This window comes from Mastigoproctus giganteus, chromosome 9, assembly GCF_048544385.1.
Source record: "Mastigoproctus giganteus isolate SK-2022 chromosome 9, ASM4854438v1, whole genome shotgun sequence".
NCBI lineage: Eukaryota > Metazoa > Arthropoda > Arachnida > Uropygi > Thelyphonidae > Mastigoproctus > Mastigoproctus giganteus.
This window is the reverse complement of record NC_143583.1, coordinates 63,108,451-63,126,639: the sequence shown is the minus strand read 5'-3', so window position 1 is coordinate 63,126,639 and position 18,189 is coordinate 63,108,451. Positions and strand designations below refer to the sequence as shown.

General features: G+C 37.2%; 1 protein-coding gene across 1 annotated transcript in view; it reads right to left on the bottom strand.

Moving 5' to 3' along the window:
- The window catches only part of mgl (low-density lipoprotein receptor-related protein megalin), a 1,043,262-nt gene that overhangs the window by 890,617 nt on the left and 134,456 nt on the right, over window positions 1-18,189 (bottom strand). Inside the window, exon 7 of the mRNA XM_090381453.1 lies at window positions 1,498-1,620. Within this exon, the coding sequence (XP_090237579.1) occupies window positions 1,498-1,620 (123 nt within the window). The remainder of the gene's footprint in view (window positions 1-1,497; window positions 1,621-18,189) is intronic.

Sequence of the window (18,189 nt, the reverse complement as noted above, 5' to 3'; positions counted from 1 at the left end):
ATGCCAATGGGATTCTTCATGTTTCTCAGAATAATCACCTCAGAGGGCATAAATTCAAATTGAGGAAGGACGGATGTCGGATAGATGTGCGGAAATTTGCCTTTGGCCAGCGGGTGGTTGGTTGGTGGAACCGACTTCCATCACTTGTTGTTGAAGTTGATAGCCTAAACAAATTTAAAGCTCAACTGGACAGGTATTTCGACCGAACGGAGGGGTGAAATGGGAGAGGGTTTTTTTTTTTTTTTTTTTGGCTGATGCTGAATAAGCTTGCTTTCTTGCATCATATGCCTCTACTAATGCTAATGCTACTAATGCTATTTCACCAGGGCATAGAGAAGATTGTTGTTGGCTATTGGAAATTGACTGATGAAAAAAAGGAAAGCCAACACTGTTCAAATATTTCCGTAACAAATAGTTTCTTCATTGTGTATTTTATGCCAGAGGTTCTCAAACTTTCTCGGTTCACGACGCCCTTAGTGTCTCAGTAACTTTTTCACAGCACCCTACGCCAAACGAAATACCTAATAGTTCCGTTTATTAAGTAGTTTGGTCCAAACAACTTAATAAGTAATGTTGAAACTTGTGAACTACCTCGAGCCAGTAGTTCACGCAGTGTCTGACAGATGTCGAGTATCGCTGTGTTTCCCGGGGAAATTTAAAATATTCCGTGGTGCACAGTTTGAGAATCGCTGTTTTATGCAATAAACATTTAATTCCATAATTATTTTCATTATCTTTTACATGGTATACAGTTAAAACATTATTTAAAAGGTATTTTTAAAATTCTTTATGGACATTCCTGAAGGTCAAGGACCAATTATAATTTTTTCCTATTATTTATTATATTCGATTAACGCATTTCCATTTTGCATGATGTGCTTGCAGGATGAATTAATCTCGTTAACTGAGGCCAGGCTGTACTTCTGTTTTCCTTACTTTATTGCACCTAACTGTCATCAAAGTTTATTGAGAAAAATGTTTGTTTTTGGATACCGGTATCCCGGTTTCATAAATTAAAAATTTTGAAATACCAGTATTCATATTTTGACTGGTATTGTGAGCCCTAGTTGTGATTAAGGCCCTAAAAGTTCTAAATGCTCCCTGACAAAAATTTCTGATTAAATTGCAAATAAAAGGAGGTGAAAGATGGCCAAAGGGGTCTCATCTCCTCAGGGGAAGGCAAAAACACTCGAATGACCCACAGCATTTAAATGACTACTTGAAGAAAAATGGATCAAGCAGCCATGGTGCCTATGCTATGTTGATATCTGAAACAGAGAAAATAAAATGGAGGGAATTCTAAATTTTATAATTCAAATATATACATGATCAAAATGATACCCTAGAGCAAAAGCCAAGGCAAGAAATTAATTAAACTATGAAGGAATGTTAAATGACTGGCTGAAATAAATATAACCATTTAATTAGTGCATTTACAAATAAAATTTCATATGAAAATGATTTTTAAAGTTATCACTTCAAAAAAAAGAATCTTACAACAAGCATCTTTCTCATCTGCACCATCTTCGCAATCTTTTTTACCATCACATAACCGTTCTTTCTCAATACAACGTTTCTCTGAAGGACACAGGAATTTTGTGTCTGGACAGGATATTAATGCTAAAATATTTAAATAAAACACATGTAAATGATGTCAATATTTTCACAATTACAGTAGACTCTCGATTTTCCAGGATAGATGGTAAAAAAAAACATCCTGAATAGGTGATTTCCCGGTTAAGCCAAAAATACAGTAAGTCCCCACATATGTAATAGATATGTTCCAGGACTTCTTACGTAAGTCGAGTTTTACGTAACTCGGGAATGGCTAATAAAATATTTCTACTATATTCCTGATATACCAAAATTACAAAAACCACATAATATCCTCAGAAGAATGAAGAAAAATAGTTATATATTTTTAAATTAATTAGTATATATTTTTTTATGTATTAGCTATATATACAGAAAAATAATTATAAATTTTTAATTAGTTTAATTAAAAACTTTATCTGGGGACAGTGGTGAAGTAGCTGGAGTGGCACATAAGAAAATAAAACATAAAAGGAAGAAAGAATGCATGTTATTGTACTGTAAAAACTGATACTGTATGTATTTCGTAGCCTTGGTTATTATAGTTGATATCATTGGTGCTGATCCCTTCACCGGTTCTCATATTATGCCTTTGTCCTTTATTTGTTCACCTGACACTGACAATTCTGCGCAATACTTGTTAATGTTTAACTGTTTTCATTCATCCTTATTATTTTCATTTTCTGATCCAACTCGATCGCTATCCTTTTCTTGGTAGATTTACTAGCACCGCTGTCACTTATTCTCTTATTTGCCACCATGATAACAGTCAAATTTAAATTTTCTGTAAAGAACTTCACAGGGTTAAGGTGAAAACTCACCATTATCACCCCATGTGAGCTCAAATTTTATTAAAGCACATTTATGGAGGTCACTACCATTAAACAATAAAAACAATTTGCAGTTTCCAGGTTATTGGGATTTTCTGTTAGTGCAATTCATTATAAAACACATATTAAACTTGATCTTATTGCATTTGCGATGATAATACCGATAGTTGGAATCATGTGGGTTTTTACATTATTATGGCGAAAGACAAAATGTGTGTCCCCTTCACTGAAATCTTCAGTCATATAAAAAAAACATAAATAAATTTTAAGAATCTTCTCTTCATTCCCATTTTTTAGCTTGTTACTCCATATCTCACTTGTACAATTTGAGTGCGCCGTGATCGTCGTTATTGAATGCTTTTTTTTTTTTTTTTTTTTTACTGTTTTAAATTTTACAATCCTAAAAATAAAAAAAAAAATTGAGTGAAAAAAAATTAATGTAAGTCCAAAGTCACATAAGTCAGGGACTTACTGTATCGAAAAATGTTCAGCAACCTATGTAAAAAGTATGGCGACAGATAATAAACGAAAAAACTTACCGCGCACTAATCGCGTGTCTAGTACGATGATTCCCTTTATTCTTTATGATGTCAATTTTAAATCTAATAGCTTCCCTTTTATTTTTTATGATGTCGTATATGGTTTAGTCACCAACATTATAATGGTTCGTGCACAACTCTTTTGTGTTTACCCATCATTTTTGCGATTTCTAAAAAAATATATATATTTATTTTTAAAAAAATTTCGACATCCCTGACATAAATAACAAAACAAAATTTGTCTTTTTGCAGTGCGACAGAACACAACAATCGAAGCAATGCAATAAAATAAGCTAAACATTTGTTCTTTTTTTTTTTTTTTTTTTTGAGTGGAGTATATGAAGACAGCGGGGGGTGGGGGAGGTTGCAGGGTAATAGGTACATTAATCTCCCAATGACGACTTATAATGCCGCTTCCTGTCGCTTATTTTTGATTTGCAAAATATCTGTTTATACCTATTCTAGTTATTACTCGAATTTTATGATTTCTGGTTGATTTTTTCTTTTTTAAATCTGTTGGAGTCTTGAAGTGTCCCGGTTAATCCAATCCTGGTAATTCGAGAGTCTGCTGTTTTATGAAACTACACTCAAGTATCATGCAAAATGAATTTTTCAATAATTAAAATATCCTAAATTAAGATATAAATGCACAAGACATGATATGATATCAGCTTAAAATATAATATAAAATATTGGTGTAAATACACCATAGATAGCTCATAAATTTAAAACTATAATCGTAGTGTAAAGGCATCAATTCTATTGTATCTCATATTGTGACTACCTTCACAATGAGTTAACATGTACTGCATTACCTCGAATAAGTAATGCTTCACTAATAGTGAAGACTATTGTTACTTATTCTCAGTGGGCACAACCACCTAGATGGCACCATTGGCACTGGGTTGGCATGACTGCAACACCAGGGTACTTTCCCACCCACTGACAATGGGCCAACAAGCCTTGAAACGGTGCCCACTGAGATTAAGTAACAATAGTCTTCACTATTAGTGAAGCGTTACTTATTCAAGGTAGTGCAATACATGTTAACTCATTGTGAAGGTAGTCATAATACGAGATACAATTAAATCGATGCCTTCACACTACGATTGTAGTTTTTCACATCTGAGCTATCTATGGTGTATTTACACCAATATTTTATAAAATATCCTAAGTATTGCTTTCGTGAAAGAAGTTTTCTTAACCTGTTGTGTTAATTACTATTGCATTCTGGCAATTAAATTATTTATGAAGTTAAAATTATTTCAAAAACTAATAATTGTATACTTTCTGCACAATCCTATTTATCTTACTACCACTTTCAATAATTAATAAATATAAGGTTCAAAAATATTAATTACTGTTCAGGAAATAACATAAACCAACTTCCAGAGAAATTTGGAAATTAAAAATGTATACAGTAGGGCCCAGCTTTACGGCATTCCGCTATTGCGGCAGTCTCCAATTATATCCATGTTTGTTATATTCGGCGCTTTTTCCGCTTTTTTGCACATGACACACTCAGCAGAGCGTCTGAGAATAGCGTCGCATGCAATTTTATTGTTGGTAGTTCAGTTTGTTTACAGCACTTGTGCGCTCCACATCTCTTTGTATTCTGGTAATTTTTCAAACTTTCAAACTTTTTAAAGTTATTATTTTGTATTATATATAATATTTTTGTGCTAATTACAATGGCATCTAAGTGTAGTACTTTTTTTTACTAGTGACAAAAAAAGGAGTCGTACGCCTCTTACTTTAAATGCCATGTTAGAAATGATTAAACTAAGTGACCAATTATGTTTATGGCAGAGATAGGCCGTAAGCTAGGTTTGGCTCGCCAAATGGTTAGTACAATTGTGAACACTAAGGAGAAAGTGTTGAAGTAAATTAGAAGTGCTACACCAGTGAATACTAAAGTTATAAGAAAACGTGATAGCCTTATTGCTAACATGAGAAAACTTTTACTGATGTGGATTGAAGATCAAACCAGTCACAATGTGTCTTTAAGCCAAGCCAGCATCCATGATAAGGCCCTAAATCTCTTCAATGTCATGAAGGCTGACAGAGGTGAGGAAGCTGCTGAGGATAAATTCAAAGCTAGCAGAGGCTGATTTAATAGGTTTAAGGAAAGAAGCCATCCCAAGTGCACAACATCAAAGTGCAGGGTGAAGCAGCTAGTGCTGATATGGTAGCTGCAGAAAGTTATCCATGTGTGAGCTTTCTAAGATCATTGAAGATTGTGGATACACTGAGCAGCAGATTTTCAACACGGACGAAATGGCCCTATATTGGAAGAAGATGCCGTCTAGGACTTTTACTGCTAAAGAGGAGAAGTCAATGCCTGGCTTCAAAGCTGCAAAAGCATTAGCATTAGCAAAGGCACATGAAAAAGAAAGCTTATATAGCATCAGCCAAAAAAAAAAAACCCTTATTTCACCCATCCACTCACTCCAAATGTTTGTCACGTTCTGCCTTGAATCTATTTAAGCTACCAACATCTACAATGACAGATGGAAGTTTGTTCAACCAATCAACCACCCGCTGGCTAAAGGCAAACTTCCGCACATCTATCCTACATCTGTCTTTCCTCAATTTGAATTTATGCCCTCTCAGGTGATTATTCTGAGCTAGAGGAAGAATCCCATCAGCATTGAGCATGCTCAAACCATTCAAGGCTTTATACACCTCTATCAGATCACCTCGCTGGTGCCTAGTCTCCAGACACTGTAATTTGCAAAACTTAAGCCTTTCTTTGTAAGAGCACCCCTTTGTTCCATTCACTAATCTTGTTGCCCTTCTCTGTACTCGTTCCAAAAGCTCTATATGCTTCTTAAAATGAGGCCACCAGCCTAGTATACAGTACTCAAGTTGTGACCTAACCATTGCCTTATACAACGGGATAATCTCTTCCTTATCTCTGCTAGAAAAATTCCTGTATATCATTGACAAGACACCATGAGCTACTCTTGCAGGCCATCTGCACTACTCAGAAAACTTCATATCTGCCTGCACAATTATCCCCAGGTCCTTTTCATTCTTTACCACTGTCAGTGTGGTACCAGAGAGTTGATACGTTACTTTGGGATTACTGCTTCCCATATGTAGTACTTTACATTTGTTAATGTTAAACTTCATTTGCCACCTCTCAGCCCATCTGCTCAACTTTTCTAGATCCTGTTGCAGAAGTGTACTGTCATTAGTGTATATTAACAACCCGGCTAACCTTCGAATCGTCTGCAAACTTGGACATTTAGCCTGATATACCATCATCAATATCATTTATAAATACAGAAAACAACAATGCACACAACACTGAACCCTGAGGAAGTCCACTAATAACATTAGTCCATGAAGAGCAGTGTCCATTGATTACCACTCTCTGTCTTCTCCCACTCAACCATCCCTTTATTCAAAGCAGCAATTTGCCTCCAATGCCACACTGCTCCAATTTGTGCAGCAGTCTTCCATGTGCAACAGTATCAAAGGCTTTTCTAAGATCTGAATATGTGATATCAAAGTTATTCTTTGCATCCTTTGTGACTACATCATAGTATCCAATCAAATTAGTCAGACAAGACTTCCCCTTAACAAACCCATGCTGTGTCCGAGCTATAACTGAAGTCTTGTCTAGATGATCCTGCAATGCTTCTTTAACAAGTGTCTCCGCTTTAACAAGTTGATCCTACTTTGCGGACTGGGGTCACATTTGCACTTCTCCAGTTCATTGGTACCTTCCCTGAGTTCAGGGAAGCTCTCTTAATTACGGCTAAGGCTTTGCTTACTTCCTTTGCCGCCTCCTTTAATATAACTGGAATAATTCCATCCAGGTGCCTTTCTTGTGTTTAACTTCAACAATTTCTCCTCCACTTTACTCTCAGTTATTACAAGATTCTCTAGCTTACTGATGGAGTTGAATTCACCTCTGGCATTCTCCTCCCTGAATAACTCCTCATGTTTGAATGTCGATGCGAAATATTCATTTAGTTTGTTAGCTACCTGAGCAGGATCATCAACAGTTGAACCATTGATATCTAATGGACCAATCTGATTCATCCCCTTCCTTCTAGAGTTTACATAAGTAAAGAACTCTTTGCTGTTTTTCTTTGCATCCTTTGCCAAAGATTTCTCATAATCTGCCTTTGCCTGCCTAACCTCCTTTGTAACTTGGTTACAGACCAGCTTATATCTATCATGGGCTTTTGTTTCACATGTTAATTTATATGTATCCCAGGCATTCTTCTTCTCTGTCACATGTCTAATTAGTTCATCTGACATCAGTAGCATAGCTACCCTTTTTCGGGCCTGGAGGCAAAGAACATGTTCGGGCCCCTACTTAATTAATGGCAATTGCAAAAAGAGGAGACAGCCAAAGACACCGGGCCTCTAAAGGGCCCGGACCTGGAGGCAATTGCCTTGCCTGCCTACATGGTAGCTACGCCACTGTCTGACATCCATTTAGGCCCAAATCTTGAACAATATTTCATTGTTGGTATGAAAAGCCTAGTAGCTTCCAAGATTGATTTTTTGAATGCTTCCCATTTTGAATTTGCTGTTGGTAACATCATCAGTTGGTTCCACTGTATAGAATTTAAATACTGTCTCAGACCACCGTAGTCACCTTTACGAAAGCAAAAACCTTTCCCTTTACCCTTGATGGTAGTTACTTCGTTGAGTAAATCCCCTTTCAGCACATTGTGATCACTGCCACCTAGTGGTTCCTTTATCTGCAGATTCTTGATGCATGAAGAATCACTACTGATAATTAGATCAAGAGTATTACTCCCTCTAGTTACCTCCCGAACATGTTGCTGTAGAAAAGAATCATCCAATAAATCCACAAAAGCCTTGCTAGGGTATGAGTGACCAACCCACAAATTCCAGTCAATATCTGGGAAATTAAAATCCCCCATTATAAGACACTCTAATTTACTGGCCCACTCTATTTCTCTGCACAATTGGTCATTATACTCATCTGATTCATTAGGCCTATAACACAGACCTACTCTCATTTTTCCTTTCCCAGTGCTTATGTCACAACCAAACAGGCTCAACATTGCATTGTCCATCCACATCAATTGGATGCACTTCCTTAGATTTTGTGTTTCTTAACTAACAGCTTAACCCCTCCTCCCTTCCTGTATTGTCTATCTTTTCTGTACACATTTAATTCCCCAAATTCCAGTTCTGCACTGCTTATGTCTGTGTGACATAAGCAGTATCCCAACAACATCTGCCTTTGATGTCTTGACTAGTACTTCAAGCCCATCGAATTTTTTATCTATATTTCTAGATTGGTGTACATGCAAGTATACATGCACCTGTTTCTACTCTTAGTTACCCTAACCAGCCCATGTATTTACTTGTTCCACTATGACTCGAAGCAGTTCTGGAAATTCCCATTGCCTTGCTTTCCAGGCTGCTGCTCAATTGTATTTCAATAGAAGTAGTGCAAGAATCACTTTCACCTCTGCCAGCGGCTACTGTTAATCAATTAGTCCGTGTATCCCACCAAGCTAGCAGTTTTCCGACCCACCTAACTCTGCCTCGATAGCATCAGCAAATATTCTTGCACCCTTTCTATTTAAGTATATCCCATCCCTGTTAACAAGCACAGACCAGGCTGAGAAAAATTCTATCCCTTGGGCCTTGCACAATCTCTCCAGGGCAGAATTGATCAACAAGGCTCTCATAATATACTCCCTTCTATCGTGTCTAGACAGAATTGCAGACACTTTCAAATTCAACCCTAACTCAGCTTTTTTCTTTTTTTTTAAGACAGGCTAACTCTCTTGTTAGGGGCTAATACAGCTGGTGATTTCAAGTTAAAACCTATGATGATTTATCACTCATAAAATCCTAGGGCCCTAAAGAACTATGCAAAAGCTAGCCTCTCTGATTATTATAAATCTAATTCAATTCCTTTGTATCATCTACAAACGTGGACTAATCCAAGATTGCAGACAATACGAAAGGTTAGCAGGGTTGTTGAGAACACTAATGACAGTATGCTGCTACAACAGGATCTAGAAAAGTTGAGCAGATGGGCTTAGAGGTGGCAAATGAAGTTTTAACATTGACAAATGTAAAGTGCTACATATGGGCAGCAGCAGCCCCAGAGTGACGTATCAACTCTGTGGTACTACACTGACAGTGGTTGAGAACGAAATGGAACTGGGGCTAATTGTGCAGGCAGATATGCAGTTTTCTGAGCAGTGCAGATGGTCTGCAAGAGTAGCTCATAGTGTTTTGTCAATGATATACAGGAATTTTTCTAGAAGGGATAAGGAGGTGATTATCCCCTTATATAAGGCCACACCTTGAGCACTGTATACAGGTCTGGAGGCCTCATTTTAAGAAGGATGTAGAGCTGTTGGAACGAGTACAGAGAAGGGCAACAAGATTAGTGAATGGAACAAAGGGTTGCTCTTATGAAAAAAGGCTTAAATTTGCAAATTACAGTGTCTGGAGACTAGGCACCTGCGAGGTGATCGACTGAGGTGTATAAAGCCTTGAATGGTTTGAGAATGCTCAATGCTGATGGAATTCTTCCTCTTGCTCAGAATAATCATTTGAGAGGGCTTAAATTCAAATTGAGGAAAGACAAATGTAGGGTAGATGTGCAAAAGTTTGCCTTTAGCTAGCGGGTGGTTGGTTGGTGGAACAGACATCCATCCTTTGTTGTGGAAGTTGATAGCTAAATAAATTTAATACTGAGCTGGACAGGTACTTGGAATGAATGGAAGGATGAAATAGGAGTGTTTTTTTTTTTTTTTTTGGCTGATGCTGCATATGCTTGCTTTCTTGCATCATATGCCTCTACTAATGCTATTGCTAAATATATTCATTTTTATCAAATTTACATCCGTAAATATTAACATAATATTCGTAAAATATTAACATAGCAGAAAATATTAACATAAGCAATGTGTGTACTGTATATTCATTTGATTTTTGTATTGTTTTTGAGTCCTAGCTCTGTTGCTCACTTAATATGTGATAGTTTAAATATGTTATTAGCATTAGTAGAGGCATATGATGCATGAAAGCAAGCTTATGCAGCATCAGCCAAAAAAAAAAAAAAAAACCCTTCCACTTCACCCCTCCATTCATTCGAAATACCTGTTCAGCTGAGCCTTAAATTTATTTAGGCTATTAACTTCCACAACAAGGGATGGAAATCTGTTCCACCAACCAACTATCCGCTAGCTAAAGGCAAATTTCCGCACATAGATCCGACATCTGTCTTTCCTCAATTTGAATTTATGCCCTCTCAGTGATTATTCTGAGCAAGAGGCAGTATCCGATCAGCATTGAGCATGCTCAAACCATTCAAGGCTTTGTACACCTCTATCAGATCACCTTGCCGATGCCTAGTCTCCAGACACTGTAATTTGCAAAACTTAAGCCTTTCTTCGTAAGAGCAACCCTTCATTCCGTTCACTAACCTTGTTGCCCTTCTCTGTACTCGTTTCCAGCAGCTCTACATCCTTCTTGAAATGAGGCCTCCAGACCTGTATACAGTACTCAAGGTGTGGCCTGACCATTGCCTTATACAAGGGAATAATCACCTCCCTATCCCTGCTAGAAAAATTCCTGTATATCATTGACAAGACACCATGAGCTACTCTTGTAGCCCGTCTGCACTGTCAGAGAACTTCATATCTGCCTACACAATTACCCCCAGGTCCTTTTCATTCTCTACCACTGTCAGTATAGTACCACAGATTTGATACGTTGCTCTGGGGTTGCTGTTTCCCACGTGTAGTACTTTTCATTTGTCAATTTTAAACTTCATTTGCCACATCTCAGCCCATCTGCTCAACCTTTCCAGATCCTGTTGCAGCAGCATAGCATCAGTAGTGTCTTTAACAACCCTGCCAACCTTTGTATCGTCTGCAAACTTGGACATTAAGCTTGATATACCATCATCAATATTATTTATAAATACAGAAAACAACTATGGACCCAACACTGAACCCCGAGGGACTCCACTAATAACATTAGTCCACGATGAGCAGTGTCCATTAATTACCACTCTCTGTCTTCTGCCACTCAACCATCCCTTTATCCATAGCAACAATTTGCCACCAATGCCATACTGCTCCAATTTGTGCAGCAGTCTTCCATGTGCAACAGTATCAAAAGCCTTCTAAGATCCAAATATATAATATCAAAGTTATTCCCTGCATCCCATTCTTTTGTGACTACATCATAGTAATCAATCAAATTGGTCAGGCAAGACCTTCCTTTAACAAAACCATGCTGTGTCTGAGCTATAACTGAATTCTTGTCAAGATGGTCCTGCAGTGCCTTTAACCAGTGCTTCCATTAATTTTCCTGGAACAGAAGTTAAACTCACAGATCTATAATTACTTGTGTCAGCCTTTGATCCTCCTTTGTGAATTGGGGTTACATTTGCACATCTACAGTCTGTGGGTACCTCCCCTGAGTCCAAGGAAGCTCTCATAATTATGGCTAACGGATTGCTTACTTCCTTTGCTGCGTCCTTTAATATAACTGGATAGATCCCATCCACCCCAGGTGCCTTTCTTGTATTTATCTTCAACACTTTCTCCTCCACTTTAATCTCAATTATTACAAGATCATCTAGCTCACTGCCAGTGTTTACTTCATCTATGGCATTCCCCTTCCTGAATAACTCCTCATGTGTGAATGTAGATGTGTAGATGCAAAATATTGATTTAGTTTGTTAGCTACCTGAGCAGGATCATGAACAGTTGAACCATCGATATCAAGTGGACCAATCTGATTCATCCCCTTCCTTCTAGAGTTTACATAAGTAAAGAACTCCTTGCTGTTTTTCTTTGCATCCCTTGCCAAAGATTTCTCATAATCTGCCTTCACCTGCCTAACCTCCTTTGTAACTTGGTTACAGATCAACTTATATCTATCATAGGCTTCTGTGTCACATGTTAATTTATATGTATCCCATGCATTTTTCTTCACTGTCATGTGTTCATTAGTTCATCTGACATCCATTTAAGCCTGAATTAGGCTTTTATATGCATTCACATCTGAAAAAAAGGCTACGTTCCACTTTTTGGCAGGGGTCTGGAACCTAACCCACTGTATGAGTGGGCCCTACTGTACAAGGTGTGGCTATTAAATAACAAGGCTATGCACACAGATACTACACAGCAAGCTCTGAAACAAAGGCATGTCAAATAAACTCGAAATCGAACCTTTCCCTAGTCGTCTGCCAAGTCACGTTCCAATATGCTCATTCGCTTTGCAGCAAGACAGGTTTTCATTATCTTGTGTTTTGCAGTTTGCCAGAAAAATGACAGACAAAAGAATAAAACAACAAACCAACCTCAAATTTTTAACAAAACTTAAAAAAAAACACCAACTGAAAGTTAAGTTACATCAACTTTATGGAGAAGATACTATGCCAAGAGCTTGCACGTTTGAATGGCTTAAAATATTTTTAGAAGGAAGAGAGAATGTGGAAGACAACGAACAACCAGGCTGTACAATATCCATGAAAACTGCTGAAAATATGGACTGGGTAAGGATATTGAGTAGAAGTGATCGCTGTTTAAGCATTAGAATGACTGCAACCGAAACAGTTAGACATATTTTAAATGAAAATTTAGGCATAAGAAAAGTGTGTGCCAAGATGGTGCCAATAATTTTGAATGGAGATCAAAGAATGAGAAATGACTCCAAATTTGTGAAGATCTTTTGGGAAAAACTGATGATCCAGACTTTCTGAATACTGTAATTACTTTTGACAAAAGCAATTTACAATATCATTGTAAATTGCTATTCCAATACACCCCAGAAACTAAAAGACAGTCAATACAATGGAAGACAAAACAATCCCTCAGACCATAAAAAAAGCAAGAACATCAAAATCAAAAATGAAAAAACATGCTTTTTGTTTTCTTCAATATTAAAGGAAATTTTTGCCTGAATATGTACCACCAAATCAGACTGTCAATCATACTTCATTGAAGTTCTGACAAGGTTGCATGAAAAAATTTGAATGAAAAGATGTGAATTGTGGATAGACGGTTGGATGCTCCATTAAGACAATTCTTCTGTGCATAGTGCACTCTCTGTTCACCCCAGTTTCTGAACAAAAAACAAATCCCTGTGTGTGAACACACACACACACACACACACACACACACACACACACACACACACACACACACACACACACACACACACACACACACACACACACACACACACAGACTATTACTCTTATTACATTTTTTTGTTATTTTCCATTCCCCTTGTGTCACACTCTATCTCCCCCATTTTTTTTTTTTTTTTTCACTTTATTGTGCATGCTCTGCATAGGTTTGGAATTTGCTGCCTTTGATTTCACTAGACTATTCCTCTTTTTTCCATTTTTCTACCTACTCGTTTCCAGTTTCTTGTTATTTTATTCAATATATACATATAAATGAAAATGAGTGAAAGAGGGAAAGGAATTTTTTGTTCATCTCCTTACTCTCTTTCTCTCCATTATTATTTCTTTATTTTATTATATATATATATATATATATATATCTTCTTCTTCAAGAGGAGTGTTTCCATTTACAATGGGTTTCCTCAGCCTACAAGTTATTTCTTGTTAGGAATTATTTCCCACCATAAAGTGCAGTTCTGGGTGTCTTGGTCGGTTAAGCCTCGGGCTGTCATGCACTCCTGATATATATACAGGGTGTCTCAAAAATATTGGTACAAACGTTTAGGGGAGGTAGGTAACATCTAAAGGAATGTGAATCGCATAGGAACCCATAACCGGAAACGTCACGGGAAAGTAGTAGCAGAGGTACAAGAAGCAGAAATGACACAAGACAGTAATTAGTGGCAAACATTTGTTTGACATAATATTAACAATGGAGTATGAGATGGATGCATTTCATGATGTTACAACAGATGCTCGAAGGTTCCACCATGAGATTCGATGCATGCGTCACACCGATGCAGCATGGATTGGTGGACATGGTCGAACACACCTGGAGTTTCTTTGACAGTAGCAGCAGCGCAGACGAGTCTCCACATGCGATTCATACACGATAGATTTGAGAGCTCCTTACAGAAAGATATCAAAGCTCAATAAATCAGGTGAGCATGGGGGCCAGGCAACAGGTTCACCACGGCCAATCCATCGACACTCAAAACGCCTGTTCAAATGGTCACGAACACACCTTCCATAATGGGCAGGCGCCCTGTCATGTTGAATCCAAATGTTGCATCTCACATTTGCTGGAACATAATCAAGTAACCCTGGTAGAACGTGTTCAAGAAAGATCTGATATTTAGCGGAGTTCATGCGGGATGGTAACAGGTACGGGTCGACTAAGCAGTCAACCAACCATACCTGCCCACACATTTATTGCGAAGCGATGTTGTGCCGCATGGGGTGCACACCGTGTGGGTTGTCGTTTAGGGAGGTAGGAGCCCACACATGAGCATTGTGCTGATTGAATAAGCCTTTCCAAGTGAAATAAGCCTCATCCGTGAACAAAACGTAGGCTGTAAAATTCAAGTCTTGAACACTTTCTTGGAGAAACCACTGCACAAAAGCCACACGTGCAGGATGATCTTGGGGGAGCAGTAACTGAACCCCTTTGGAGATGAAAGGGGTGTAAGGAATCGTCGTGCCAGACATGCTGTACACTGCAACGAGACACTCCTAAGGCAGAGGCAACGGCACGTGTGCTGGTAGTAGAATCATTCTGGACGGCATTGAACACAGTTTTTTCCATGGTGGGAGTTCGCATCGAATGTGGTCTGCCCGTACTACTCCTGTTACCTCTAAATGATCCATAATCGCACAAATTTTGGTGCACATGCGCAAACAAAAGGTGGTCCGGTACATGTCTGTCTGGGAAGAGTTCTCCATAAATTCGTTGAGCGGCTCGTCCATTGCCCTCTGCTAATCCATACACTAGGTGCATGTCTGCCAGCTCACAGTTCGTATATCGATGCATGCTCTTCGTGCGGCGACTACTGCTTGAATGAGTAAACCAGAAATTTTCCCTCTCGCGAACTGATGAACAGTGCCGTGTACCGACTTACGGTGACGTTTCCGGTTATGTGTTCCTATGCGATTCACATTCCTTTAGATGTTACCTACCTCCCCTAAACATTTATACCAATAGTTTTGAGACACCCTGTATATATATAATGATTAGAATCTAAATACTTTAAGGCCTACTGTAAAAAGATTCAGTAGTTTTATATAAAAAAAAAACCCACTGAAAACTGGAGGAGTTAATATTTATTCACATCTTCAAGCTCTTCATGAAAACAATCAAAAGGATGGATGGATGAAAAGAACAGCCCTTTCATGAGTTTTTCAGCTAATCACTTTCATCACTTGGTTTTCAGCTAATTATTCCCCACCAAGGCTAAGACTATGCTTTATTCAGAGAGTGTAACTGGTATGTTTTCTTGAACTATAATGACATGGAAACTACTTTTTTTTAAATCCAGCTTAATTTGTTTAATCTGGTTTCATTTGTTACTTCTAGAAAGTGAACTATACTAATGCCACTTCTAGGAGATGGATGAACTAGAATGACAATCATTCAATGCAGGGTAAAATGGGAGCATCACATGTAGGGTTCCATATGCTTGAGAAATCTGAAAGTTGAAAAAAAGAGTCATGCTGCATCTATCTAGTTATCACACAATTACTCTGTGAAACTGTAAAATATCACTTCAAAAACAATTTCAGTAAAATTGGGTCTACATTTAAGAAGGTAGGGAAAGTATCAGTCATTAATCTTGAAACAACAAAAAATGCAGAAAACTTTTTTTTTGGACAAGTCAGCATCCACTGCAAGGTTAAATATTACAACAGCTTTTGAACAAATAATAAGGAAGAAAATTGTGATATCTTTAGGTTTGGATGGTTCGGGAACCATGATGGGGTGTAAGGTCCCAGAAGGGTCATCTATGAATTTGGTTCAAGTACTGATTGGAATTACTGGAATCTTCTTCTAAAGATTTCCATGTGGAATAGATTATGGTACACTATATCAAAGGTTAACTGAAACTCCAAAACATTTAATGAAGAAAGCTTCTTTAAAAGTTTTTTTAGAGAATGACAAGGTTGTTAGGATGATTTTGTTGGAAAAATCCCATGAACCTCTTCAGAAAAAAGCATCGGAAGCAGTTTCAAATTTGGTGATTCTTATATATTGGATGTTTTTATTGTGTTCATCCATTCTTTTTTCTAGTCTTCTGTAAGGCTTTTCAATCTAAGTTCAATTGTAGGAGACCACTGGACCTCTGAGGTTGGGTAGCTGATTTGGGTTTCTGAAAAGCTTCTGTTCCTGTGGAAAGATAGTGATGTACATCAATTCAACATCAAATGACACTAAGTAGTCTTCTGGGTGAAGGAGCATGTAGCCTGGAGTCTGTGGAGAGCTTCTGCCAAGTTGTGAATCAAGAGGGCATATACCTGGATAAAATTTTGGAAAGGAGTTTGGAGAGTTACCCAGACATTTTCTTTCCTGAGTCTTCCATTTACTATAGATTTGATTGGGAAACCTGGTTCGTGGACTATGACACCTTTTCAACAGTGTTATTCAAGTTGAACAATGCTGTTGAAAAGGTTTTAGTCTATCTTTCTTTTGATCTAGGGGTAGAAGTATATTTTATATTAATATTTATCTTTATATACAGGGATCTTGAGGGTTCTTTGCTAACAGATTTACAGAATCACTTGGTCTGATACATGCTCCAGGACTTTCTGGTGGTCTTCTTCCGGATTAAGAATGACTGTGGCATTGCCTTTGTTTGCTTTGGATATATGGATTGAGGAATCTTCTTTGAGGTATTTGCTTGGTGCTGCTTCTTGTTTTGGAGATGTCAGACCTTTTTAGAACTTTTTCCTGGTATTTGAACTACTTGATAATATCAATGTCATAAGGTTCAGCATGTCTTTTTCTGCTGGAAGAGAGAAAGTTCCTTGATGTCAATGTGAAGAATCCCAAGAATTCTATGGTTGCAACTGAGGTGAGGTTGAGACCTTTTTCTAAAATATTTATTTCTTATGGTAAAAAGAAGTCTGCTTTTTAAATTGATTATCAAAGGTTTGATGTGCGATGTTGTGTGCCATGGTATGCAGAAGTGAGTTGTTGCATTCAGAGGAGACTTCTATATTAGGTTTGGAGGTAGACTGAGTTGAGCTGATGAATTGGGTGGGGGAATTGAGAGAATATTTATGACTGTGCTTTATTAACTCTCATATTAATATCAATATCACTGCAAATTGATATTGATATTGAAGAATAACTCTACACATTATCTTACATAGTAATATAGTAATATTTATAATAATATCATTGTAAATTGGATAATCCACATAACTGATATTGACTGTAATTAACTTCTAACAGCAGCATGATTAGTATTCACTGAAATTCAAGGTAGTATTTACTGTAACTAACCTCTGATTTCAGTCATTATACATTGTAACTCAGCTCTTATTTATTGTAACTAACTTCTAACTTGAGCTAATATTCTCTGTAAGATGAGAAAAAGTGTATTCATTGTCACTTTGTGACAATGAATACAAAAAGTGTAAACATTGTTAAATTGTTTTAAATATTGAAATCAAGGTGTATTCAATTTAATTGTGACATTTCAATAAAACTTAAGGCTTTAGGCAACTTTAGACTATATGGATTATATCTTGTAGGTTTTTTTTTTTTTTTTTTTAATGGTACTTAACATTTGTTTGCTTGAATCATTTTGCCAACTAAACCAACATTTTTCAGAAGGAAATTAGCTCTGGTCAGTACCTACGTACATTTCTGATAAGACGAGTCATCCTTATAAAAAAATCAAATCTTTTGTAAAAATTTGGATTTTGAACTTCGTTTTGCATTCCCAGATCCTAAAATTCATATAAAGAAGAGCCATGACCAATTAAATAACCAATCTGGAAAAAAAAAATATAAAATAAACTAACAATAATAACACACAAACACACAGACCAAAATAAAACCTCAAACAGTCAACCAAGTGAAAGATAACGTCACAAAGGAATGAAGAAAAACCACTTCAGAGTGCAATGCAAATAGAAAATATTAGCAACAAACTTTTGTAAGTAGGATTATTATTAAATTTTCTTATGACAACGCACTTTTACCACACCCTATATAAGTTCCAGTAATCAAACTTTGGTAGAGAGATTAAGGAAGTTAGTGGCACCATTCATAGCCATGCAT